Raw genomic sequence first — 23424 nt, forward strand, 5'->3', positions numbered from 1 at the left:
CGCAGAAGCTGAGACCAGCACCTGACCAGTAGCTAATTAACAGTGACTGGCCAGGTCACACAGGAATCCACGGCTGGTGCTGAACTTAGACTTGTTTTTAATAAAGTGCGCTGTCTAAACCCTTTTCTTCACAGCAGGTTTTCAACTGAAACAATAAGCAGAGTTGCTTTTTTTGTTATTGCTACATCAAAAAATACACAAAATTAAGCATCAGTTTTCGTCCCTCTATGAAGGATAGACACAGGCACGTCCTTAAAGCAGTTACAATATCCACAGACACCATCATGAGCACCTTTGTCCCAAAACACTGACAGTTAGTGTTCATGAAGAATGGCTTCTAGATCACCACTCTCATCAAGACAAAAAAGACTTAAAAAAAAAAAACCAAACCAGAATCCAAAAACCTCCAGCTACTAAAGTCTGTAGACAAGGGAATAAAAGCGATTCATAAATTAGTGCTTTGAACATTTGGTGCACAGTCTTACTTGATGCCTAACTTCAATGACACCTAACATAAACTACCCTAGACCATTATAAAAATAAACGTGGATTACAACTTGGAAAAGAAACATTCACAGTATCAATGCAGCCCGTGTTCTCATGGCGCTGCTCTGATGCCACCCTGATGCACACACACGCCCATCTACCTTCTGGTGTGACATTAGTGTCTACCTAACTGCAGCCACTAGATGGAGACAGCGAGCACCTAGAGAATGGGCTGCTGGCTCTAATGCACTTTTGAAGAGACACCTAGGACCACAATGCTGCTTAACAGCACTCTCTGCCTGTCTCATCTTTGATGCAGTGTCTCAGCCAATATTTTTGAGGACCCTGATAAAGTTTCAAGTCACAAGGAGGAAGAGTCCTTAAGGAAGGCGCTAAACAGTGAACAGAAAGACCAAGAATGGGAAAATTAAAACATTTTGCTTTTACAGCAAGAAAGTTCAATTTAAAACTTTGATATCTTCACCCTTAAAAAAGTTAATCCATCTGAATTTTAAAAATCCCAAAGCTGTCTGGATAGCTTCTAATCAATGTCCCAACATTCTGAGAATTAATTTTCTGCTACATAAGTTGTCATATGCCATCAAGTTGGAGCTAACTCATAGTTGACTCTCCAGGTTTTCAGGCTGCAAATCATACTGCCCATCTGGCTTCCACAGAGCTGCTGGTGGATTTGAACCACTTGTATATGCCCAACTCCTTACCCACTAGGTCACCAGAGCTAATTAATACTTCATATGAAATGACGTCAAAATAACCACCTCCCCCCCCAAAGGTTATTACTCATTACTAAGCTCTAGTGATTAACTTGGTATTTATTTCTATTTTTGTAAATCCAAGTGCCAATTTACTACAATGTCAAAACAAAGTATGATGGGGAAAGTCCATTTAAAGTCACTTGGTAATTCCCAGAGCACCTAAGAATCACACTTAAGAAAGTGTAATTTGAAAGCTCAATTTTTAAAACCATTTTCTAATCCCTTCTGCAAAAAAAAAGGGGGGGGGAGAATCCCAAAACCTTGTTTATGTTTTCTTGCTGATTAGTGATACATGTTAAATTGTTGACTAATGCTGAGCTCACTCAACTTCACAGCTGTGAAAAAGTTGTTTTCCCTTGAAGTCTTACTGGAGGGAAATGAATCTTATTCAACTGTCCAAACCTTTCACCCTGATGGCAGCTGCTCTTTAAAAGCACCTGTCTGGTAACACATTCAAAGTCAATGGGCCTCTGTGGACCCTGATTGAGCCTAAACAGAAAGATGGATAATGAGGAAAGTGGCTTGAAAAATGCGTTGGAATATTGAAAGCTGTGGGCAAAGTTTATAATTCCCCTCTTCGAAAATCAACAAAGGCACCCCAATTGTGAGTGCTGAGCACTGTTCAGAGTAGAATTCTGGCGAGTTCACGAGAGGAACTGGATAAGAATTTGGCTCATTGGTAAAACTCCCATTCCTAGGACTGACATCCGAGACACAAAACAATTTCCCCTTTGACCTTTAAAGTACTTTGGCTATCGATAATGTTTGGCAAATCATCCTTGGACTAAAGGAAAAACCCTGTCGTGTGGTTAAAGCTGTTGCTATTGCTCCTAGTGTCATCCTGACATGCTTGCTGGCACCTGGGCATAGCAAGTAGCCAGGGAAACATCTCTATGTGTCCACGGCTCTGCTGATAATAGAGCTCTTGACACAATAGAGGAAAAAAACATATAAAAACCATGTAAGAATTTATATATATAGTCCATTTGCAAGTTGCCTCAAAGTAAACTTGGAAAAAGGTGTTCTGCATAATATGCATAGAATATATTTAGTAGTTGCATAATTTTTAAGTTATATGGCTAATATCAAAGGCAAGTGTCTTACTACATTTATCATAACACTTCCATATCTATTAGAATTCCACTATTCACCAAAATTCCCACCCATATCCCATCTCCCTGCACAGAGGGCAAACTGCATTTTTTATCCTGAGCAGCCAATGATTAGAGGTGACTCATCCACTCTGCTTACAGCAAACAGCACATGGGGGTGCCCCATCTTAGTAACAAGATCCAGCTGTGGCCTTCAAAGAACACTTGTTAGCATTTAGAGTGGGGAAGATGAATCCCCCAGACCTGCCCCTCCAAACTCACAGTCCGTCAAGACAAGTCATGTCATGTCATGTAGTTCACAATGTAAACCTTACAATATTTAATCTCCACTTAGACTCCTGCCCAGCCTGAATATTGGGTCTGAATTGGCATCTGGTGGCAAATGAGGTTATTGGCTCCAGAGAGGAAGCCTCCTGGCTGGAGATACACGTATACTTTTTTTTTCTTCTCCCTTTAAAAGGTCAAGTTGTTGGAAAACACCAAGTTAGACAAAGCAGGACTACCTGACAGACAGGTACACTTTGTCCTGGTGAGGGTGTTAGGGTGTTAGTGCTGATTCACCAGCAGGAGGCGGCCCCCCATGAGCCCCTACGCACTGGGGTCTATGGCAGCCCCATTCATGACGTTCTTGCTTCTGTGTTTGGACAACAGCTTCCTGTTCAGGATCTTGCCGAGAGTTGTTCCTTTCCTCCTGGCCCCCTCCGGCTGCTGCAGAAACATGAGGTCATTGTGGGACTGGCTCATGCCCGGGTCTTTGTGATGATGCCGCCGGCGGAAGAAAAGCTTTGCTCCCTTCCTTAAAATCCCACCTGCAAGAAGAAGGGCAGAGAGAGCTGGTCAGGCGGACAGTGGCTGCCATGCTGGAGTGAACTGTCCCATTTGGGAAAGGAAGCTCTAATAAAAAGCCTTAGCTCTTCTAGTCCCTTATTTGAGTACGCTATCAGTGACATATTTCAGCTAACAGATGCCGCCCTGGATGTGCTCACCAAATTGTGCCAAGAAATCTGGAGAACAACCACTTGGCCAACTGACTGGAAGAGATCGATATTTGTTCCCATCCCAAAGAAAGGTGACCCAACAGAATGTGGAAACTACAGAACAATCTCACTGATTTCACATGCAAGCAAGATTTAACTGAAGATTATCCAAAAACGACTGGAACAGCACATCAACAGAGAACTACCAGAAGTCCAGGCTGCGTTTAGAAGGGGTCGTGGTACTAGGGATATTGTAGCTGATGTTAGATGGATCTTGGCTGAAAGCAGGAAATACCAGAGGAATGTCTATCTGTGTTTCATTGACTATGCAAAGGCATTTGACTGTGTGGATCATAACAAACTATGGCTGACTCTGAGAAGAATGGGAATCCCAGAACACTTGATCGTTCTAATGTGAAACCTATACTTGGACCAGGAGGCAATCGTCAGAACAGAGCAAGGGAACACTGCATGGTTCAAAATTGGGAAGGGCGTACGCCAGGGATGCATCCTATCTCCATATCTTTTCAACCTATATGCAGAACAGATTATCCGGGAGGCTGGGCTCTATGAGGAGAAATGTGGGGTCAAGATTGGTGGACGATTTATCAACAATCTGCGTTATGCAGATTACACAACCCTGCTTGCTGAAACTGAAGAGGACCTGAAGCATCTGCTGCAGAGTGTCAAGGACTGCAGCCTACAATATGGATTGAGGCTCAATGTCAAGAAGACAAAGATTCTCACCACTGGGCCAATTGGCAGCATCAGGATGGATGGTGAAGAGATTGAGATTGTACACAGCTTTAGTTTGCTTGGCTCCACAGTCAACAGTCTTGGCACCAGCAGCCAGGAAATTAAAAGGCGCATTGCCATGGGAAAGTCTGCTGTTAGGGACCTCTCCAAAGTACTGAAGAGCAATGGTGTCTCTCTGAAGACTAAGGTGTGTCTGATACAGGCCATGGTCTTCGCAATCACTTGTTATGCATCAGAGAGTTGGACAATGACCAAGGAGGATAGGAGAATTGATGCCTTTGAGCTGTGGTGCTGGAGAAGAGTATTGAGGGTACCACGGACTGCTAGGAAAACAAACAGATTCGTCCTGGAAAGGGTTAAACCGGGTGGCTCCTTGGAGGCAAGGATTCTGAGGCTCCGTCTAACATACTTTGGACATGTTGTGAGGAGAGACCGGTCCTTGGAGAAGGACATCATGCTTGGGAGGGTGGAGGGACAGCGCAGGAGGGGAAGACCCTCTATGAGGTGGATTGATTCAGTGACTGGGGTAATCAGGAGGGAGTGTCAGAGACAGTGAGATTGGCACAGGACAGAGCAGACTTTAGGGCTGTTGTACATAGGGTCACTATGAGTCGCAAGCAACTCGACGGCACATAACAACAACAAATCAGTGGCCTAGTGGGAAGCAGCTGTGCTGCAATCCCGAAGGCATGCGGTTTGAATCCACCAGCCGCTCCAGGGTGAAGGATGGGCAATCTCCTCCCTTGCGATTAACTGCCTCTGAAAACTTGCTGTGGGATCAGCTATGGGTCGGTTCTGACTCAACAGTAAAAACATCACTATCCACAACAAGAATGGAGCCAGTACAAAGAACTAGTGATCTCTTGAAATGAGAAGATGATTATGAATGTGGAGGTGATAGGAGCTCGTGTGGCCTAGCGGTAAGGAGCTGTGCTGCCAATGCAAAGGCATGCAGTTCGAATCCACCAGCTGCTCCGTGGGAGAAAGATGAACAGTCTCCTCCTGTGTGATTTACTGCCTCTGAAAACTTGCTGGATGGTCAGCTATGGGTCAGTTCTAATTCTACCAAAAAAAAAAATCCAATTTGACTAGGAAAGTACTGACAGCACCAATTTCCTGGTCAACAAATTTCCTCTTTAAAATCGGTCACCTCAGTCCTTTCCTCAGTATCCACAACTCCTCATTGGGAAGAAGGGTAACCAGCAGAGCTGGTTATATTGGGAAGTGCCCTGAGAGCAACTATATTCACTTTCTTAAGAGATTTAAATAATTGGTTTGGAGAGAGTAAGTTGGGTTTTTAATAACTGCAGATCCTTTTGTGTATTTATTTTCAGCTCAGTCATATGAAGTTGCCATTTTGATTTCTACTTATAAAATTGCACTCTTACATGGTTGAACTGTAGCTGATGTCAGAGAGCCCTATAGGAGACTTTTAAAAAGGGAGTGAGAGGGGCTGCAGCAATAATTTCAGCAGCAACAACTCCTTAAGGACCAAGTGCAAAGTGATGCAGCAGCCAAGGAACGAATTGCCGTCACACTGTTTCCTTTTCATGGTGAGAGCTGCGTGTAAGGCTCTATAAGGTTTTCAGTGATTCGTTCTTCAAAAGTAGATGACCAGTCTCTGTGGGGCCTTCTACTGTGTTCTACAAGGTCACTGTGAGGCGCTGTGGATTCTAAAGACCAGCTGGGACTGAAAACCAGCCTTGCCAGGCCAGGAGTCCCAAAGTGGTGCAAGTGGTGATACATTTGGTTGCTAACAGAAAGGTTGGAAATTCAAATCCACTCAAAGGTAAATTGGAAGAAAGGGATGGACATCTACTTCTGAAAGACCAGCCACTGAAACCCGTACAGAGCAAAGTCGAGGTATGACACGCTTAGAGTCACCATGAGTCAGGAAGCAGCAATGGAGACAGGCAAAGGGCACCGATGCTCAACTCATGCCAAAAGGGAGCCTGACATGGGTGAGCAACTGCTTTAATGCATTTAAATGACATTTCATTCCCAGGGCCTAAACGAAAATTTTTTTGTCATGTCAAATTAAAATGTCAACCCTGTATAATAAAATCAGTAATGCAGGAAGATGTGTATAATACAGGTGGTTTCAACTCTGCTCCCAAACACTTGACAACTTAAAGACTGATTCCTTTTAGTGACAGGCTCCTTCTCCAGCTGGCCTGGCCTGCTTCCATGCATAGCACTGAAGGGTCTTTCCTTAGATAAGTTTTTCTAATGTTGTCAAAATTATTCTGATGCACAGCGATCCCATGGGTGTCACGATACCACCATGCTCCACAGGATTTCCAGTGGCTGGTTTCAGAAGCAGCCAGCCAGGCCTTTCTTGCTAGTCACTCTGGAAACTCCACTGACACCTGTCCACCATGGGTGACCCTGCTGGTATTTTAAAAACTGGTGGCCTAGCTTCCAGGATCACAACAACACATGAGCCACCACAACTGGGCAAAGCGACAGCCCGGGGTGGTGCACAGCTCCTCATAAGCACGCGCCGCTGTCCAGTCACTTCCGTGGCTTGTGAGCACAGCACAGCTTTGCTTTATCAGGTTTTTTAACAGCTGGGTTTTAGGAAGCAGATGGCCAAGGCTTTCTTCTGAGATCCCTCTGGGTGGACTAGAACTTCGATCTTTCAGGATAGCAGGCAAGCAAATTAACCATTTGCATGATGACTCCAGGGTAGAGATTTTATTCTAGACAAATCTCATCTTCATTTTTAACAGAGAATAGTCTCCGCAGATGGGTCTGCTGTCCTGCTAAAAGCAGGACATGGTTCAGTGTCGGAAACTAGATGATGTCTTAAAGACCCTGTGTGCATCGTCCTGAAGTCATGTGTGTGATTCCTCTAATTTGATGTGACTTGTTAAGTTCTTCTGAGGACATTAAGTTCTTGTAAGACAGATGTAAAGGGGCAGGACTGAGACTGGCAGTTCTACAGAGCACCAGAATTAACCCCAGAGAAGTGTCCCAATTCCTCTGAAGGAGTATTCTTCCTTTTTTATTGATGGTGGGTTGAGGGTTTAACACTGGCTTTCTGGGTTAAAATCTGTGTACTTGTGTTCCTGTGTTGCTGTGGAGAACTTACACACCGGGCAATTTTAAGTCCTGCTACCAAGAAATAGCCAGATGTTTAGAAGAGGCCACCTCTGGGGTCACAGTGAGGAGCCTCTCCAGAGCATCTCAGAGAGATGCAGAACCGAAGCCTCTACTGGAGACTTCTGGGAGAATTTAAATCTCGAGAAAGGCACACTGGTGGTATGGGTGGGACAGGACATTCTTGTAATGTAAAGCCATTTCTTTTGGGCCGTTCTCATCAAACATGAAGAATAACTCTGTCCCTCACTGCTGTCAAGTACGAATCAACCATTCATAGTTAATCCTCTCTGAGGTTTCAGAGGTTGTAAATCACAGCTTTCTCTCTCAGAGCTGCTGGTGGCTTCAAACCAGCAGAGATGTATGGCCTGTGAGTGACAGCATAACTCCCTAGGGACTAGAAGGCCCTGAAGAATAACTAGGATGTTGGTATTAGCTGCCATCTGGCCAGCTTCAGGACATGGCCACTGCATGTGCAAGAGCACAAAAGGCTTCCCATCGTAAGGACATACTGTGATTCACTGTGGATCAGTCCTGACTCACAGGACCTTCACTGGCTGATCTTGGAACGAGATTACTAAGTCCTCCTTCCTAGTCTGGAAGTGTCACTGAAGGCTGTTCAACATCATAGCAACACTCAGGCCTCTGCTGACAGACAGATGGTGGTCGTGCTTCAAGGTGCACTGGCCAGGAATCAAACCCAGGTCTTCCACACAGAAGGTCTCCCACTAAGCCACCCATGTCCCTGGGACTACTATTACCAGATGCTATTCATCTTTTATTAAAAATTCTTAGATGTTTACTTAAACATGCCCACTATTGCACAATCACTTGGGGAGCATAAGCTCGGGATAACAAGACCACATATTTGCTCCCTGGATGGCAGGAAGGGCTGTTGTGTGCACAGCACAGACCCATAGGCAAGCACAACGCTCACCTGCTGAGAAGTAATGCTGTGCAGATTTTACCTGTCTGTCCAGCACTACTAACACTGATTAAGATTCTGTTACATTGCACTTGACTTTGGAATCCCATAAAAGCACCTATCCTGTGCTAGAGAAGTTAACATCAACTGGGTACGAGCAATTGTTACTAGGTTGATTGTATATAAACCCTGATTAACTCATTCTAGAGACCCTAAGTGGCACTTGCCTGCTAGTCGAAAGGTGTACAGTCTGAGCCCACCAGAGTCGTGCAGGGAGAAGAGCCTGGAGGGGCACGTCTGCGAGGGCACAGGCCCGGCAGCCCATGGGGCAGCTCTCCCCTGAACCAGAAATGACCCTGTGGTCACTAACAGCCGCTTTATTCAAGGCCAAGAGGAGCCCAGGTGGCACAGCACATTAGGCGTTTGTCTGCTAACTGATAGATAGGCAGTTCAGATCTCCCAGACACTCCATAGATGATGAGGCAGCCTGCTCCTGTTTAGATTCACAGCCCCGGAAACTCACTGGAGAGTTGCTGTGAGTTGGAACTGCCTTGATGGCAATGGTGTGATTTGGTCTGTTATCTGCACCAAAAGACAAAGACTAGGGCCTCTACCTACAGTCTTAAAGTTAGCTTGAGAGAAAATCTGGAGTGTGGTCATATGAAATTTTAAGGAGGTAACTGTGATTTTTAAGTGGGGATGCGGTGCTGGTAGGACTGTTGTCTGGTTCTAGCAAGGTAGAAAAAGAATAAATAAATAAAAGTCACAACACTGAAGTGCAAACAGATATGAAGGAATAAAAAAAAAGAATTATCTAGATTATAACTTCAATGTGGAAAGCTGTGAAGGAATCTAAAAATAATTGTCTAAATTATCGCTTCAATGTGGCAAACATTTCCAAATGTATTCAATGTGGCAAACATTTCCAAATGTATTCCTGTTTGCAGAGTCTGAAAAATATAAATAGCTAATTGAAGGACACTTACAATCTGGTACATAAACAGATGATGACCAAAGGCAACTTTGAAAACTGGTAATTTGCTAACCAAAGAATGCTTTAGATTTCATTTGAACACTGCTCCATTTATAAAACTGACGTTTTTGGAAGTACATAACAATCAGGAAATAAGTCTCTGTGTACATGTTCCACAGAGAGGCCTTTACACATCAGGTGTTTTGGATTGACTTTTTCACATCATAATTATGAAAAAAATATGTCACAAAAATATATAAAATATAAATCCTAGCTTTCGTGTCTACAGCTATAATCCCATTTGGGAATGAGTTTGATTCACTAATGAGATAGGACTAGTGTAAGAGTATATTTGAAGTCAATCTCTGTTGTGATACAGAAGAGATTAAACAAGTAAACTAAAGAAGCAGAGATGGGGAAAGAGATGCCAGAAGCACATGAAGAAAGCTTACCGAGAGCCGACAGAGGGACAGCTGGCCCCGAGGGACAGCTCATCCCTAGGGGTGACACCCTGAATGGGGACTTCCAACCTCCTAAATGGTGAGAGGCTAAATTGCTGTTTGTTAAAGTCCCCCCTTGTGATATTTCAGATCTATTGGTACTAGATGACTAAAATAGTAGGTAACAGAGGACGTGTCCTTACCTGGGTTGCTGAGATGATAATACTATGCTGACAGTACTTTACAGGGAGAGAATTTGTAAGGAAGAAATTGGGAAAGCTAATGACCTGGGAAGGTAAAGATGGAATAAAAGATAACACACACACACACCCCCGAAAAAAAACAGCTCAAAGTCATTGACATTGGGTCAGAACCAACTCACAGCTGATGTTCCAATGGGTTTTTAAAGACTCTAAATCACACAGAAGAATGCCCATCTTTCTTCCCCTACCCCCAACGTCACTGGTGGATTTGAACCACCAGAGAGGAACTGCCTTAGGATTAGCAGTGCAGCCCCCTGTGGACTACATCCCCCCCCCCCATACCACCAAAGCTCCCTGAAATGGAAAGGGGCAGATGGGGAGGGTCAGCTTCCCTTTCTGTTACAACATATGCTTCTTACCCAGGAAGACTACATTTTATCTAAAAATACATTGTGCTGAGATAATCTTTAATCTTTAAATCTAAAACCAAAACTATCACCCAAAGTCTTCTTTGAGGGAAAAACCCCTCAAAAACAAAACAACAAAACCTTCATGAGTAAAGTACATCTGCTTTGAGCATGGGGCACTTTTGATCTAATTGCAATCAAACGGACAATGGAGACTCAAAAGGCTGAGTGGGAAACTTGGATTACAGTGAATTCAAGATACTGGAGGTGGTGGAACACAGTGCAAATGGGCAGTGAGGAAGGGCACGTGGAAGAAAGGCATTCAGTTACACATGTAGAAATCAATAGCACTAGTACACAGAATATGTACACTGACAACCGGCAAACCTGGGGAGAATTTTAAACATAAGTGTTCTTAGAAATCAAGAGCTATACATATATATGTTGTTGAAATGGGTGTATCTTTGACTATAGATTTTTACCAAAAAATTAATGAGAAGGAAGTAAGACAAAAATAACTTACTGTGGAGGCAATTAATTCTGGTTGGCATAGCGATCCTCTTAAGTTAACAAAGGCATGAGCGTGCGATGAAATCAGAAAGGTAAGCAGAGAAAGAAAAGTATGCAAGAGCGAAATAAGAATGAAAGACAGTAAGAGTTCAAACCATTCACATTACTTATACACAAAAAGCTACTCTGGTGGACATTTGGTAATGGTCTTTTTAAAATTTAAATTTCTTTTTCAAATCCCATCAATCCTTTAAGCTGAAAATACATCTAACTTTGGGGACAAAATCCCCAGTATTGGATGTGCTCCCACAATATGTACACTGACAACTGGTAAACCTTGGGAGAATTTTAAACATACAAGTGTTCTTGGGAACCAAGACCAAGTTCTTTGTTACAATACAAGGTAGATACAGGCGGTTCTCACCAAAAAATTAGAATTCACTGATTTGCTTTACTTTTTTTGGGGGGGGGGGTTGGCAATAATTTAAAAATGCAAAACTTCAATAAGCTGCCCTGTCTTGCCCTAGTTTGAAAAAGTTTTTGACTGGAATATAAGAACTGTTAGATGTCCATGGCTGTCTTGGGTTCTGTGACACATCATAGCCTGCTCAGAAAGCAGTGGGAGGGAAAAAGGATTTTAAAACCTTGCCAAGCAGTCCTTTTGCAAGATCAGGGGTGCAGCAGTGCTGGCGAGGTGGAGGGCTGCATTCCCCGTGCCCAGGCTCTGGAGAGGAGACGCAGCAGGCCACCCACACCAGAGACCATGCTGGGCACGCCTGCCTGATGCAAGTCAGCTCGAAGGGAGAAAGACGGCAGTCTGCGCCTGTGAACACTTGCAGCCTGGGGATTGCATGAAAATCAGTATGATGTGTAAACCTTCACTCAAATAAAAGTAATAGTAGTTTTTTTTTTTAGATATTGTTTGTTGTTGTTCTTAACAACAATATCTTAAAAAAAAAAAAAGCACACACTGTTGTGTATTTTTGAGTCGGATCAGACCCATAGCTGATCCTCTGGTGAGTTTGCAGAGGAATTAATCCTTCTCACTTGGAGCAGCTGGCCGATTTGAACCACACGCTTTGGGACTGCAGTACAGCTTCCTGCCACTAGGCCACCAGAGTTTAAATTATTTGGGTGAATGCTTAGACACTGTCATTAATTACATTCATCTATAGTAATTTATGTTCTAAAAATAAAATGTATCTGAATGATGTGATGAAACTATATTTTTTTTTCTATTGCTGTCAACTCACAGCTGCCCATCTGCTAGGTTTTCAGAGGCTATAAGCCTCACAGGAGGAGATGGCCCAGGCTCCTCCAGCAGGGCAGTTGGTGGATTTGAACCACCTGCCTTTGAGCTCCCTGAAATTGTAGTTACAATGTTATGCATAAAACCAGGTATGAATGAAACTAAAATGTCAATGCTATAAAACAAAATGTACACAAATGAAAAATTCATATTGATTTGTAAACTCTTACTCAAATACATAAAAATTTAAAAAAATAATAATTATCTATTAAAACAATTTACAGCTTTGGAAACCCGATGAGAGCAGTTCTAGGCTGTTCTACAGGGTTGTTATGAGTCAGAATAAATGCAACAGATAGTTCACCCACCGGGCCAAAACATCTCCAAACCAGACACACTGACACTGAGTTGGTCCTAACTCATGACGACCCCATGTGTTACACAGTAGAACTGGGCTTCTCAGCGGTTTTCTGGCTGTTTCTTTAGGGAACCAGATTGCCAGGGCTTTCCTTCATGGCACTGCTGGGTAGGTATGAACTGCCAACCTTTTAGCTAGTAGCCGGGTATTTTGTACTATCCAGGCACCCTTCCCTCTGGCTAGCAAAAGGCAAGGCATTGTTCAGCCACAAGCAAGGGAAACAGGCGCCCCAGGAAGGAAAAAGAGGTAGTGAGCACTGGGTTTTCAGTAGGAATGGATTTGGGGTAAGCAAGGTCTGGGACTTGGGAATGGTGGGAGAAGTGTGGATGGATTCTGTGTGGAGACGAGGACATGTCCACCAGGTAGGAGGAAGAAAGAAAGTCTTTCCTTGCCATTCCTTGTGTTTCTGCCTTGCCCAGAACTCACTTGCCTGCCTTGGTTCTGCCCTCCCTTCTACTTCTCAAGTCCCAAAGGACACACGTGTCCACTATGGCCAGCACTTGAACTATAGTTTATGCACTTGGGGCCAAGAAGGAGGTAAGATGGCTATAGAAGACAGTGGGAAGGGTCACAGCTTCCCAAGCCATGCCAGTCACCCAGACTCAGATCCCTGGGACGCTCCTGACTGCACCCTCCTCCACTGGGAGGGTAGCACAGGCCCAAGGTTTAGTTCAACATCCTGGAATCCCCCCTCTTTTCATTTCAAACTTTGGTGAAGGCAAGGTTCATGGCAGAAAGCAGTGATGCAAGATAGTTGAACAAGAAACCAAAAAAGGAGAGGGACAAGGGCAGACACACCCCCAGAAGCAGGGTTCTCAGCTCTGTTGGGTTGCACTGTGAGGGAGGGGCTTGTGTTGTGTACTGCAGGGTGCTAAACAGCATCTCTGGCATCTACTGAATTCATGCCAGGAGCAAATACTTAATTCATGCCAGGAGCATCTCCAGCCCCAACAATGACACCAGAATTGTCTCCAGTATTGACACATTTCCCTGGCCACACACTGCCCTGTGGGTGCAAACCACTGCTCTATAGGAGCAGGAGCAACGAAGAGAAGCAGCAGACAGGTCCGACCAGGCTCCCTCCCTCTTGGTGCCTCTCAGTCTCACTGCTGTTGAGTGAGAACCAAGCCACAGCGGACCCTCCACTGAGTTTCTGAGGCTGTAAACAGAATAGGATGAGACAGCTCATCATCATCTTCCTGCAGAGCCAGTGATGGATCTGAACTATCAGAGCGGTGCAGACTTTTAGCTCAGCAGCACAACTGCCTATGGACTAAAGCCACCAGAGCTTTCTATACCCTCTGAGCTCCTGGTGATGAGTCTCTATCTCGAGTTCACAGTGCCTGAGATTCCCTAACTCAGGGTGCTTGGCATTCCCTAATGCACATTCCTTGAAGATCTCCTCACTCAAATTCTCTGATACCATCTATCTCAAGGTACCTGAGATCCTGGCATGGTTAATAGTATATGTCAGTGTGGACAGATCTCTAACTCAAAGTGACTGATACCCCAACTATAGCATTCTTCTAATGCAGAGTACCTGAGACCACCTAGCGTGGCCTGAGACCACCAGGTTCACCAACCTGGCCAAGAACCCAAAACTAAACTCATTGTTATTTAGCCAATTCAGACTCTCCCAGGGTGCCTAACACTTCCTTAATCAGGGTGCCAGGACCACTGCTTGTATGCAGACTCTTAGGGTATAATTTCCTGCTAGAAAGTAGAGGTGCCCTGGGACCCCAATTAGGATGCAAAGTGAGGGATAATTCAGAATATAGGCACTTGCTTCCTTTGCCTTATTCTTTATGACTACTGGACTAGTGTTGATTAGCTATATAGGCACAGTAGATATGGGCACTCTCCCACTTTGTTGTTGTTAGATACCGTTGAGTCGAGCATGGCTTATAGTGACCCTATGAACAAAAGATCTGAAACGAGTCCTGTCCTGCAGCACCCTCACACTTCCTGACACACAAGAGCCCATTGCAGCAGTCACCGTATCAATCCACCTGGTAGAGGGTCTTCCTCTCCTTCATCAAACCTCCACACTTTCCAGAATCATGTCCTTCTCCAAGGAATAGCACTTCCTAGCACATATCCAAAGTATGTGAGGCAAAGCCTCATCTTTCTTACCTCCAAAGAGCACTCCAGCTGCATCCTCTCCAAGACATATCTGTTCATTCTATTGGCCATCTATGGAATGTTCAGTGCTCTTCTTCAACACCACAGCTCAAAGGCATCAATTCTTTTTCTATTATTCTTATTCATTGTCCAGGTCTCAGATGCAAAGAAAGTAATCCAAAAGACTATGGCCTGAATCATATGCACCTTAGTTTTCAAACGCATATCACTACTCCTCAATAATTTGGAAAGATCTCTAACTGCCAATTTTCCCAGTGCAATGCATCTCCTTATTTCCTGACTGCTGGTACCAAGGGTGTTAATTGTGGATCGAAGCAAGATGAAGCTGCTGACAGTTTCAATCTCCTCTCCAACCACCATGATGCTCCCTATTGGTTCAGTGGTAAGAATCTTTGTTTTCTTGACATTGAGGTGGAATCTGTACCAAAGGCTTCCTTGATCTTCTGCAACAAGTAAGTCTCCCTCCAATCCTGATGCCACACTCCTCCTCATAAGAGTCCAGGTTCTTGGATAATTTGCTCAGTATATAGACTGAATAGATATGGAGAGAGAATACAACCATGGCATACTCCCTTCCCAATTCCAAACCATGTAGTGCTCCCCTGCTCTGTTCCCACAACAGCCTCTTGGTCCAGTTACAGGTTGTGCATGAGTTAAGTGCTCTGAGATTCCCATTCTTTTTAATGTCAGCCCACAACTTTTCATGAACCACACAGTCAAATGCCTTTGCACAATCAGTAAAGCACAGACAGACATTTTTCTGGTATTCCTTACTTACAGCCAGGATCCATCCGACATCCGATATCCTTGGTGCCACAGTCTCTTCTAAATCCTGCTTGAACTTCTGGAAGTTCCTTATCTATGTACTGTTCCAGCTGTTTTTGAATGATCTTCAGCAGTATTTTCCTTGCATGTGATATCAATGATATTGTTCAATAATTTCCATATTCAGTTGTATCACCTTTTTTGGGAATGGAAACAAATACGGACCTCTTCCAATCCATTGGCATAGACTGGCACAGACTGGCGAGTGCATCCAAAGCGGCATCTATTAATTAAAATAAGTCAGTTGGTATTCCATCAATTCCTGGAGACTTTTTTTTTCCAATGCCTTCAATGCAGCTTCCACTTCCTCCTTCATTACCACTGGCTCCTATTCTTATGGTATTTCCTAAAATTTTTCAGTATCAATCAATTCTTTCTGGTACAATGACTCTTTGTATTCCTTCCATCTTCTTTTGATGCTTTCTGAGTCATTCAATATATTGTTCATAGCATTTTTCAACATTGCAACACAAGGCTTAAATTTGTTTTTCAGTTCTTTCAGCTTAAGAAATGCTGAGTGAGTTCTTCTCTTTTTATTATCCAACTCCAACTTTCTGCACATTCTATTATTATGCTTTGCTTTGTCCTCCCGAGCTGCCCTTTGAAATTGTCTGTTCAGCTCTTTCAACATTTTTTTACTTTAGTTTTGGCTTCTCATCACACCTGTGCAATCTTTAGAGTCTCTTCTGACATCCATTTCAATTTTTTCTTTCTCCTGTTTTTGTAATGACCTTTTGCTTTCTTCATGGATGATATCCTTGATATCATCCCACAACTCATCTGCTCTTCAGTCATTAGTTTTCAATGCCTTAAACTGATTCTTAATATGATCATGAAATTCAGATGGAATTGATTCAAGATCTATCTTGGTTCCTATGTGTTAGGTTAGGTTAGGTTAGGTTAGGTTAGGTTAGGTTAGTGGACTTAAAGAAGAAATCAGAGAGAACAAGAGAAAGCTTAATGCAGCTTTATTAAAGGGGGGAAAAGGGAGCTCCCAGGTGAGTTCCTCACCCTGGAGAGGCCGAATGGAGAGTCTTTAGGGAGGGACATTGCACTGATTTACGAGCCACCTGCTAGCTTAGACAGGCAAGGCCATTTTCTTATCTTCAACAGCAAGGCCATCAGCATTTGAGTTCTGAATTCTTCATTCTTCTCTTTGGCCTCTTTGCCCAGACTAACACTATGGATTTATTTTCATTTTCTTCAACCTCAATTTGAACTTGCATATGAGTAATTTCTCCAATCATTTCTTCCACAAATGTTGTCTATCTGATTTTGTTTACAGTCAGCTGTGGGTGGGAAGCCTCTTGTGGAGGCAAACAGGATCTGGTGGGCAGGCCTTTGTATTTAAAAGTCGGTTGGGTCTTTCCTGAATGAAGGTGAGCTTTCAGATTGGCGCAGTTGGATCCTGGAGGGTAAGTGGTTTCGATTTACTTGAAAGCTTGTTATAAACTATTAGGGCATTTCTAATTGTGTTAGTAATCAACTGTGAGCTGATTAACTTTTTCTGATTTAATTTACAATCAGCTATGGGTGGGAAGCCTCTTGTGTAAGCAAACTTGTTCTACGCGATGAAGCTCTTGTGTGTCAGTTTGCTGTACTGAGATAACCTGAGGTTGTTGTGACACTGACATCTGTGCCATGATGTGTCAAATGCCTTAAGAGTTTACCATCATAGACAGGTTTTGGTGGAGTTTCCTGATTAAGACAGACTAAGAAGCAGAGTGAGCCATCTACTTCCTAAATAACAGACCTTTGAAAACCTTATGAACACTAAATAAAGAAGATAGTTATATCAGTGTAGTGGTAAAGTCCAGTTTGGAAGTCAGTTGAAGTGAAGAAAATCAATAACAAACACCATTTAACAATTGGAATATGGAATGTATGTAGCTTGAATATTGAAAAACTGGAAATTGTTAAAAATTATATGGAATGCATGAATATCAAAATACTATGCATTAGTGAGAGGAAAGGACCAGCTTTGGCCACTTTGAATCAGATAATCTTTTGGTATATTTGCAGGGAATGAAAAACAGAGGAAGAATGGTGTTGCATTCATAGTTAAAAAGTTAATTTCAAGTTCTATCCTGAAATACAATGTTGTGAGTGATAGGATAATATCCATACACATACACATACAAGGAAGACCTGTGAACACAACTCTTATTCAAATATATGCTCCTACATCTAGAGTTAAAGAGGAAGAAATTAAGAATTTTTACCAAATTTAGCAGTACATGACAGGTCTTTAGAGAGGGACATCATGCTGGGTAGAGTAGAGGGACAGCGCAGGAGGGGAAGACCCTCTATGAGGTGGATTGATTCAATGACTGGGGTAATCGGGAGGGATGTGTCAGAGGCAATGAGATTGGCACAGGATAGAGCACAGTTTAGGGCTGTTGTACATAGGGTCTCTATGAGTCACAAACGACTCGACGGCACATAACAACAACAACTGATCTTAAATATACTCAGGATTGTTAATGATAACTGGTGAGTAGAATGTAAAGTGAAGAAGGAACAGTAGTTGGAAAATATGGGCTTGGTAATAAAGCTGGAAATAGAATGACTGAATTTTGTATTTACAATGATTCATTCATTGCAAATACCTTTTCTAAAAGACACAAAAGGTGACTTTACACGTGGATCTCACCTGATGGGCTACATAGGAATCAGATTGATTTCCACTTTACAGATGAGAAAACTGAGGCTCAAAATGTCTTCGTTGGGGTTCAAGAGCTGGGTCTCAAATCTAGAACTGATACTTCAGTAAGTATATTTAAGTTACTATTATGTCTAAGGTACTATGTTTGTAAAACTGCTCATCTTAGAGAAATTTACTTAGTGCTAACAGAAAGCAAACAAATATTCTAATGAGATGATTACTGATTATAAATACATACTAAGGTAATCAATCCATTATGCTCCAGAGTTGATAGCTCTCTCGCAGATCCTCTTAAGATCAACTCATAAAGTTTTGCTCTATTTTCATTGGAAGGGAGAGTCTGAGAGGCACCAATGATAGAGGAGGCAATGCTGCAGCTGAAGGAAACTGAGTCCTCAGCCTTGTTCATCACAAATAATGAACCAGTTAACCAGATGCTGTCAATTTTACCCCAACCAGGGTTCTGACCTAGTTTATTCCAGTTCGATCTTATCTGAGAATTTGCATTTCACCCAAATTTACAAATCAGAATCTACATTTTAACAAGATCTGCAGGCAAGTCCTCTGACTCACAGTGACCCCACGCATGTCAGAGTACAACTGCTTCTATGGATTTCCCATGACTGAGTTTTTGGGAAACAAATCACCAGGCTCTTCTTCCTAGACACCTGATGTGGATTTGAACCTGCCACCTTTTGTTTAATAGCTGAGTACACTTAATATTTGCACTTTCCAGGGAGTACCATAGATATAAACCTTCATTGCTGTGGAGTTGCAAATGACTCAGCTGACACTCTACTGCGGTTCAGAAGCAATAAATCACATGAGAGGAGACTGTCCATCTTTCTCCTGTGAAGCTGCTAGTGGATTCGAGTCTCTGCAGAGGCATGGAGATTAGATCAGAAACTACCTACAAGCAACACTCTTTCAAAGTTTTAGATTGCCCTACTCTTGTGTGAGAACAGAAACTCAGAGAAAACAGCATTTCTAGGCAGAGAAATCATGGAGGTGCAATGGTTAAGCACTCAGCTTCTCACTGAAAGACTGGCAGTTCAAAACCACTCAGCTGCTCTGAGGGAGGAAGATCTGCTGATCTGCTCTCATAAAGGGCAAAGCCTGGCAAACCCCATTGGGCAGTTCTGCTCTATCCCATGAGACACTATTAGTTGAAATTGACTAGACGGCGCCAGTCTGTTGGTTGAAACTGGCTGGATGACACAAGCCAGCCCCCAAATGCAGAGGTCCAAGTTCTCACACTCAAGAGTGGTGCTGAGCATGCCTGCCCCCCATCATGGGCTGGCAAGTCTAAACTCCAAGGCTCTAAATGGGTTCCAGTGTTCAGCACAGGGTGTTTGAGGAGAGAAAGCAGAAACTGGGGCTACATTTCTAGAAGACAGGAAAAACAACAGGTGACAGAGAACTGAATGGACACAGGAGGAACACACGGCCACTGAGTGTACAGGGAGCTGGGACAGCTGGAGGGTGGGGTACCTTTGTGCTTCTTGGCCACGCCTGGTTCCGAGACACTCAGGGAGGTCTCCGACAGCTCATCCACATCCACATCCATACCCAGTGGGTGGTGGTTGTCCCATACTTCATCCGGTGACTCCTTCTCCAAGTCCCAGGAGTCAAGTTCGTTCACCTGAGGCTCCAAGGCAGGTGGGTCCTGGGCAAGTGAGTCTTCCTCACATAGCGAGGTGGTACCGGTGGCCCCTAACGGGGATGGAGATTCCTCCTGATGCTGGCTGTCCATGGAAGCTGCGTAGTCCAGCATCAGGGCAGCTTCAGTATCCTGAGAAAGGGAGGTCTGTTGGGAAAAAAAAGCATCATCATCAGAAAAGAAAGCTACTCTTCACAATTTCTGTTTGACATACTCAACAACTCCTTGCCATTGAGTCAGAAATGACTCATAGCTGACTCTCTAGCAGGTTTGCAGAGGCAGTAATTGCACAGAAGGAGACTGTCCATCTTTCCCCCAAAGAGCAGCTGGTGGATTTCAACCACTGGCCTGTTGGTTGACAGACAGCACAACACTCTAAATACTAGGACCAAAGCTCCTTCTGTTCAACCAGTGATTTAAAAAATAACAGAAGGCACACCCGGCCCCTGTAAGAAGGCAGCTTCATCCCAGGGCAGTAGCATAGTAGGTTAAGTTTGCTTACTGAAATGCTGGCAGTTCGAGCCCACCATCCTTTCCAAGGCAAAAAGAGAAAGCAGTCTTTTCCCATCAAGATTTATGGTCTCAGCTCTCGCCCTATTTCCTTTCAAGGAGAGAGGTACATCCCTCTAGGCATGTACTTTCTAATAAATGTCCTTTTACCCTAATTTTTAAAAAAATATTATAGTCTCAGAAACCCAACAGAAAGTCTCATTGAGTCAGAATCAACTCACCCACAGGGAGGTTTTTTTGGGTTTTGTTTTTTAATTAAAGCAGTGAAGTCCTCAGTGGCACATGACTATTAATGAAAAGACTGTAAGCTTCAATCCACAAAGGCACTTCAAAAAGAAAGATCTAGCAATCCACTCTGGGAAAACAGCTCCTGAAAGGCTTATGAATCCCATTACTATTCTCATGCACACACAGGCTCTCCATGAGGTGGAGCTGACTAGATGGCAACTTGGAAAATTGTAACTGACTAATGGGCTTGGAAATCAAGACAGTGGTTCTCTGGAGGAGGGGAGAATGACCGAAAGGGACAGGAGAGGATTCTTGGGAGCCGATCATGCTGCTTTTTACCAGGGGTAGGAGAGAGGAGTTACACAGGAGAGCTTGCTCGGTGACAATGAACAGCTACACCTTTCTGACTAAGTGCTTTCTGAAGAAGATCTCATTGATTCAAGATGGCACCATTTATGCATCAATAAAAAGGATTACCTCAATTAAATACATTGTGAAGATGTGTTCCTAATGAAACTTAATAAAAACTTTGATGAGAGGTAAAATGACCGTGCGTGTGTGGTATCCTTATCTCTCTCTTCTACCTGATAAATTGCCAATGAGTCAACTCCAACTCACAGCAATTCCATATGAGTCAGGGGGCGCCTGTGTTCCACAGGGGTTTTCTGTGACTGAGTGCTGAGAAATAGATCACCCAGCCTTTCTTCTGAACAGCCTCTGGATGGACTTGAACTTCAAACCTTTTGATTAGCAGTCAAATACATTAACTATAACAACCAGGGAGTTTCTCATCTTTCTGGTTGTTGTGTGAAGTTAAGTCAATTCCTAAACAAAACAACCACAAAAGGGAGACTGCCTATAGAGTTTCCTAAACTGTAATCTTTATGATAGCAAATCACACCATATTTCTCTCATGCACTGACTGGCGGGTTTAAATTGCTAACCTTTTAGTTAGCAGCTGAAAGCTTAGTATCACCATGGCTCAATTTCACCCATGTAGGCTAGAGCCTTCCCATGGACCATCTGCCACCTGCTGGCCACCTATGAAGTACACACAGAGAGACCACCTGGGTGGGCCTCTCACCCACCATCCCTCTGGGCACAATCACCACAAAGCAGAGAGGGGAAGACGTGTGGATCAGGCTTTAAAGCAACCTTTGTCTCTCTCTGACTATAAATGTAATAAAATTCATTGCAAAAAAAGTAAATAAATGCTTTGGAAATGTGTGATGTGGAGAGTGAGTTTCCTGTAATGGTGGTGCGATCAGGGTGGAGGCTCAGGGACATTGGGGTGTGCCTTACATCATGGGTTTCTTTCTGTTTTAATAATTTCTCTTAATATGACTTCTCCTCATAGACCTCAGCCTCTTGGATAATCTGTTCCACATATAGATTGAAAAGGTATGGAGATAGGACACATCCCTGATGTACACCCTTCCCAATTTTGAACCATGCAGTATTTCCTTGCTCTGTTCTGACAACTGCCTCCTGGTCCAAGTATAGGTTTCGCATAAGTACAATCAAATGTTCTGGGATTCCGATTCTTCTCAGAGTCAGCCACACTTTGTTGTGATCCACAGTCAAATGCCTTTGCATAGTCAATAAAACATAGACAGACATTCCTCTGGTACTCTCTGCTTTCAGCCAAGATCCATATGCCATTAGCTATAATATCCCTAGTGCCATGGACTCTTCTAAATCCAGTCTGCTCTTTAGGCAGTTCTCTGTTGATGTGCTGTTCCAGTCATTTTTGGATAATCTTCAGCAGAATATTGCTTGCATATGATATCAATGACAGTGTTCAATAATTTCCACACTCTGTTGGATCACCTTTCTTTGGAATTGGAGCAAATACAGATCTCTTCCAGTCAGTAGGCCAGGTGGTTGTCCTTGAAATTTCTTGGCACAACTTGGTGAGCACATCCAGGGCAGCATCTGTTCGTTGAAATATGTCAATCAGTATGCCAATTCTTTCAGAGCAGTATGAACTTCTTCTTTCATCACAATAGGCTCTTGCTCATACATTGTTTCATTAAATTCTTCTGTGTCCACCAATTCCTTTTGCTGAAATGGCTCTGAAGTGTGGCATCAAGATTGCAGGAAGACTCATCCCTTGCTTGCTGAAACTGAGGAGGACCTGAAGCGCTTGCTGAAGAAGGTCAAGGACTACAGGCTTCAATATGGATTGAAGCTCAACATCAATAAAACAAAGATTCTCACCACTGGACCGACTAGCAGCGTCATGATTGATGATGAAGAAATTGAGATTGTTGACAGCTTCAGTTTGCTTGGCTCTACAGTGAACACTCTTGGTACCAGCAGCCAGGAAATTAAAAGACGAATTGCATTGCGAAAGTCTGTGGTTAGAGACCTCTCTAAAGTACTGAAGAGCAACGATGTTACTCTGGAGACTAAGGCCATGCATGGTCTTTGCAATTACTTGCTATGCATCAGAGAGCAGGACAATGACTAGGGATGATAGAAGGAGAGTTGATGCCTTTGAGCTTTGGTGCTGGAGAAGAGTACTGAATATACCATGGACTGCTAGGAGAACAAACAAGTTTGTCCTAGAGAGGGTGAAGCCAGGCTGGTCCTTGGAGGCAAGGATTCTGAACCTCTGTCTGACATACTTTGGACATATTGTAAGGTGGGATCAGTCCTTGGACACCTGGGACGTCATGCTTGGGAGGGTGGAGGGACAGCAAGGAGAGGAAGACCCTCCATGAGAAGGATTGAAACAGTCACTGAGGTAATGGGGATGGGCGTGTCAGAGACAATAAGATCGGCAAGGGATAGTGCAGGGTTTAAGGCTGTTGTACACATGGTTGCTATGAGTCACAGACAATTCAATGGCACATAACAACAATTTAATATGACTCACCAAACTCTCAATTACCCACACTTCACCAGCAAGCACTTTTCAAATTTCCTTAATAAACAGGATAAAATGGGCTACTATAAATCACCCCTCTGTTGAACCAAGAATTTTATTTGGTAATGGCAACCTAGGTAGAACCATCAAGTATGGAAACACAAGGGAGGAGGAACAGCTGTAAGCAG

At 43.4% G+C, this 23424-nt stretch overlaps 1 protein-coding gene across 1 annotated transcript in view; it reads right to left on the reverse strand.

Annotated features, from left to right (window-relative positions):
- C2CD2 (C2 calcium-dependent domain containing 2) overlaps window positions 1–23424 on the reverse strand; it is a 128662-nt gene that overhangs the window by 11239 nt on the left and 93999 nt on the right. Inside the window, exons 13-14 of the mRNA XM_006898406.1 lie at window positions 19458–19773; window positions 2971–3183 (exon numbers count right to left, since the gene is read on the reverse strand). Coding sequence (XP_006898468.1) covers window positions 2971–3183; window positions 19458–19773 — 529 coding nt within the window. The remainder of the gene's footprint in view (window positions 1–2970; window positions 3184–19457; window positions 19774–23424) is intronic.

Source organism: Elephantulus edwardii, unplaced genomic scaffold, assembly GCF_000299155.1.
Source record: "Elephantulus edwardii isolate Elephantulus edwardi_28Jun2011 unplaced genomic scaffold, EleEdw1.0 scaffold00228, whole genome shotgun sequence".
Lineage (NCBI taxonomy): Eukaryota > Metazoa > Chordata > Mammalia > Macroscelidea > Macroscelididae > Elephantulus > Elephantulus edwardii.